The 5695-nt window shown below is 30.6% G+C and overlaps 1 protein-coding gene across 1 annotated transcript in view; it reads left to right on the plus strand.

The window, feature by feature from the left end:
- Positions 1 to 5695, plus strand: part of LOC122249207 (V-type proton ATPase subunit Vha36-1) — a 15179-nt gene extending 9484 nt beyond the window's left edge. The window contains exon 5 of the mRNA XM_086538391.1: positions 4378 to 5695. Within this exon, the coding sequence (XP_086394517.1) occupies positions 4378 to 4610 (233 nt within the window). The 3' untranslated portion in view covers positions 4611 to 5695. The remainder of the gene's footprint in view (positions 1 to 4377) is intronic.

Below are 5695 nucleotides of genomic sequence, written 5' to 3' on the forward strand. Positions count from 1 at the left end.
CAGCATTGGTTAATGAGGTTAATAAGTAAGGAATATGATTGATGTTAGACATAGGGCAAATACAGTGGCCTATCAAGATTTTGATATCAATGAATTGAATTTAACACAGACTTCAATTATAGTAGTTTTGGTGACTGTCCAGTTACAGTAGGTTTAGTCTGTTGCAGTCTACTTATTGTTGGTATTTTGAATGATTTTGTGTCAAGTGATTGCTGCGGCCTACATAGTTGCCTGTACTCTGACATAGACCACAAATCTCCATTTCATATACTGAGGCTTCCTTGACAATTTATTGTCAAATAAGGAACCAGTCTGAGCTCAGTATTGCCAGAATATATGTAATGGAAATTTGTTTGTTTAAGCCTGAACATTTATAGTGGCATCAGTGATCACTTGATGCCATGACACTCTAATTGTTGGCTCTCATGGAATATTTATTTAACTCCCAAAAATAGAATATCAGTCTCTATTTGCATGATATTGCTATAAATTTTGGGGGGTACCAAACAATTTCCTTGGTATATTTCATATTCTCACCAGCTATGGGGACTAAAATTGTTTCTAAATATTTTTTATAGATGAGATGTATAATTTGTGTGGTCACCAGACTACCACAAACTTTCCATTGATACCAAAATCATTAGCTCAGCTTTTCTTTAGAATTACCCTGGGCCTGTATCCCACACACAAACTGTTGAAGGAGAACATGCATAAACATTAAATTGCATTCATATTATCAACTACATATGTACATGCATGGCATTCAAATTAGAGAACATTCAAGGCTTACCTTGGGGAATTTTCAGTCGATGCTCCTTGTAGGGATTTTCATTTTCTTTTCTTTTCCCCCTTTTCTCTTTTATTGTCTGAGAGATAACCCTTATAAGGAATTAGTCTTTCCATGATATAAATTGTCTTTTTTTTAACTAGAGAGGTCTTATTATTTCATCAATTTTTTCAGAAAAGAATTAAATGTCTTGTAAAAGCTTTGATGAAATGGGTAATGTCTGCATCATTTCAGTGTCTTATTAATCGCCCATTAACCATTTCAAAAGTAATTATGGTATATATATGGTTTCATGAAAACATATTATAATTAAACACTCAAAGCAAAATTTCCTAGATGTCATCATCATTTTCTTTTTCTTTTGTTTTACATTCACCATACTTGGTATGGTGTTTATGACGCGAATGTCAAAAAGTAATAATTGTTATTCCTTTCTTTGCTTTTCTGGTATTCAGTGCTCATGGCCATTATTCTTATTTTTTCATTTATTATTATTTTACTATTACTATCAATAATTTTTTCATCATTATCTTCATCATTATCAATATTATCATAATTATTACACTATATTCCAAATTACTCTTTTTAGTATTAATATAGTTGTATAATAATTATCCTGACTGCTGTATACCAAAGCTAACATTACCCAAGTTAAAGTATATAAGATCATGCCAGCAAACTCAAATCAACTAACTTCAGTTTTATGCAGTTAGTTCAATGTAACTGCATCCTATCTTTTTTTCTTCTTCTTTTGTTCTTTTTTCTTCTTATTTTCATTTATCTGTATTTCATCCTTTACCAAATGCAGATTAGACCTTGAAGCACAGAGTCTTTTGCGAATTTTTTTTTTCCTTTTCTTTCTTTTTCTCTTGGTTACTCTTTCCAGTGGTGCCGGGTTTACCGTTTTTTGTTGAGGTGGGTGGTCGACCATTAATTATTTATTTATGACACGCATACACTATGTCCAGGATTTTTTTCAGTTTATCGGTGTTCTAAATCTTGAGGTTGGAAAATTGTGGGCCTGAATATGCAATTCATTTTCTATTTGAAAGTTTAACCTTATTGCAAGGTGTGTGTATATTTTATTTCAAGGTTGTAAAAATCTGATAGTGTAGTTTATACTCCAAATTAGTTGATTACTTGGTTTAGACTGTGGAAAAGAAGTAATCAAGTTTCACGAGAGGAGAAAGATGTGTATATTTTCTTTAATTTTTATTATTATTTAAAAAAATACATGGAATATGCATATAAACAGATAAATATATATATATATTATATATATAAATATATATCTATATATATATATACATATCTATATATGTATATTTATATATATATATATATATATATATATATATATATATATATATTTATATCTATATATATAAATTTATATCTATATATTTATATCTATCTATATATATATATATATATATATATATATATATATATATATATATATATATATATATATATATAAATATATAAATATATATTTATATTTATATGTTTATGTACATAAAGAGAGAAGAAAAAAAAATTTACACCAGGTCATCTTTCTTGTTCTCACCAACACATCTCATTCATTGCTTCATTGTCTCCTGGAGTCTCCTTCTAGTCACTGGGGTTAGTGGATGCCCAGCAGATTGCCCCTTGCCCTCGTACAGGCTCCAGTTTGAGGTTGAAGGAGAAAGAGGAGAAATCAGTTGAGGTTGGAGGCTAGGGGTTAGAGTTGTCAGGATAGCTAGCTCATCGAACCTGAGAATAATAAGAAAAGAAATGTAGACCATCTTTCAGTGTAAAAGATGAAAATTTATGGTAACATAAAAATGTGCAGACTAGACACATTAATCAGAGACTAACTTCCCAACACAAGGAGGAGGAGGAGGTTGAGATATGCCCTTTAAGTCCAAAGGAATGGGCATGGGGTCATCTGGATCACTGGCTGGCAAACCTTGAGAAGAGAGAAAGAAAAGAAAACACTGTAAATCATCTTTTTGTGTAAAAGATCTTAAATTATGCAACATATAAAAATTATTACAAATGAGAGAGAGAGAGAGAGAGAGAGAGAGAGAGAGAGAGAGAGAGAGAGAGAGAGAGAGAGAGAGAGAGAGAGAGAAAGAGAAAGAGAAAGAGAAAGAGAAAGAGAGAGAGAGAGAGAGAGAGAGAGAGAAAGAGAAAGAGAAAGAGAAAGAGAAAGAGAAAGAGAAAGAGAAAGAGAAAGAGAAAGAGAAAGAGAAAGAGAAAGAGAAAGAGAAAGAGAAAGAGAAAGAGAAAGAGAAAGAGAAAGAGAAAGAGAAAGAGAAAGAGAAAGAGAAAGAGAGAGAGAGAGGGGCAACTTACCATAAACAACATGATGAGGGGGAGCGAGAGTTCCTGTAGGAGACATCGTCACTGCTGTGCAGAGGTCTGGATTCATATGCTGGAAATGTGGTTTATCTCAACCAGTCAGGTCGCACCAAAGGATGAAGAGTAAGCAGTTCAGGTTGTAACCTCAGATGAAAATAATGTTCTTATTTAAAAGTATATGAAATAAAGAACAGATTTTTCTAAGGAAAGATAGGATCACTTTTTTTATTGATTAGATTTTTTTGTACACATCCTTTTTAAAATCATTTCATGTTTGTGTCATCAGGTGTTTTTGAGTTAGAGTGTAATTAGATCCTTCTCTTAAAATTTTACCTTTGAAAGAGATTTCAAAAATCTTGTTATATATATTTATTTTTTATAGCTTATTCCCCTAAAGCATGTGTTTATAATGAATATAATAGGTAAGGTCACTTTTGTCTGTGCCACAAGAAAAAAATGTATTTTAACCTTTTTACTTTTGTTGGATGATTTGATTTTTTAAATTTCCCAGTTTTAATGTATGATTTTTCATATTCAACTTTTCATATTCAAATATGGTTCATTTTATGTGAATGCCATTGATACTTTTAAATTTATTCTCAGTTGACTGTGTTGGATGATGTACTGTTATTTTATCTGTATAAATTAAAAATAATTTAATATAATCATGGCTTTATCGAGGATTCAGGCACATTGAAAGATTGGAACATTTTATATTGACTCATCAAAAGGTCTGATAATAATTAGTGCATTATATTTTGGCTGGCTTTTCTTCATGATTCTTATCGTACAAGACTTTAAGATTTAGTTTATATTTGTCTTTGTTCTTCAGTGCTTCTAATTATGATATATTAATAATTTTGATTTTTTTTAGGTGTTTACATTCATTCTTTTTCTCTTTTCTGCCATTCTTTTTACAGGAGTATTATTAACTCTTATTTTATAAGATTTCCCAAATTTTCTTGTATTATGTATACTTGTTTGAGTGGTATTCATAATCATTAATTACAAATGATTCTGTACACAACAATCAATTATAGTGTGTTTATTTATTATATTTTGATGTGCCATAGTGAAGCAGTGTGGTTTGATAATTTTTTTTTTTTATATATGTACTTGATCAATAATATTTTTCTCCTATTATCTTTTCTTGCACATATAAATCCCGGTGCACCTCTTATGTCATAGTTATCCATTTTGACAATTTTTAAAAATTATTATAACTTATTATTTCCCTTCAGTTATCATCCCGCGCTACGAACGCACTCTCGCCTACATCATATCCGAGCTTGACGAACTGGAGAGAGAGGAGTTCTACCGCCTCAAGAAGATCCAGGAGAAGAAGAAACAGGCAAGAGACAAGGCAGAGAAGGAGAAAGAGAGGTTGAAGGCAGAAGGGAAACTAAGAGAGGAGGAGGAGGCGGCAGGAAGAAACATGATCGTCGACGATAACGACGAAGATCTGCTCTTCTAGATTCTTCATTTTTTTATGTATATATTTTTTTCTTCAGGATTTTGTTATATGTGCCAGTTAAGGCACGATATAAAGGTTAAAATTGTCGGAAAGTTAGAATTTATTGTGTAGATAATGTTGTTTTGAGATAATCTACATAGATATCATTGCTACTTTCATATGGTAGGTTTTGGGTATCATTGGTTTCAGCTATAGAACATTTTCAAACTTGTTAAAAAAATATGTACCATTTCTTTTTCTCCTTAAAGAAAATAATAAATCAATGAAAATAAAAAGGGAAACTTCCTTCCAAATTTGATAAAATATGAGGTTATTAGAGTGTTTCTTTTTCATCAATGTAAGTGATCTATTGTATTATTTTTCTTTGTGAAAGTATTAGCATAGAATACATTACCAAATGTGGGTATAGAAACTAAAAAAACATATTGAGAATAGCTTCCCACTGGGTATGTGCTTGTAATAAATACATGTCTTCATATACGTGAGTTACATTGCTCACGTCACCTGCATAATGTTCCCAAAGGAAAATATGCTGGATTAATATATAAATATGGAAATAGCCTTATAATACTCTTGTTTCCTTGAGTTATTATGAGAGAGATTATATTTATGTGCTCAACATTCCATTTTTATTGATCATTGTGATTACACATGGTTTTAATTGTTTCATGTAATAGAAACCTTATTTAAGTGTAAACATTTCTTAGTTCAGTAATTTCAGTTTAGTAACAGTCTTTGCCTTCTGTATGTAGTACTTTGTGTTTTAAAATAAATTTTATTAACTTTATAAGATGTGATGGAAGGTTAAAAGATTTTCTTAAGTTTATAAGATTAAAGAGCAGTGTCACTTTATAGTACATATTGTGTCAATAACAACAGATAGTAGAGGGGTTAATAATTGGCTTTTTTCTAGGAATATAAAGAAATCCCATGTAAAGGTCAATTTTTCTTTCTCTTTGTCTATGCCTCATAATTATTTAGCTTGATTTTCTTGTCTTAATTTCCCTTCTCTTTTTTTCAGAATGTCATTGTGAATACTTGATGGGCTTGTATATATGTTGTGTATTAAAGACGATGAACAGTTT

This window comes from Penaeus japonicus, unplaced genomic scaffold, assembly GCF_977035675.1.
Source record: "Penaeus japonicus unplaced genomic scaffold, GWHDUDI00000001_assembly GWHDUDI00000007, whole genome shotgun sequence".
NCBI classification, from domain to species: Eukaryota; Metazoa; Arthropoda; class Malacostraca; order Decapoda; family Penaeidae; genus Penaeus; species Penaeus japonicus.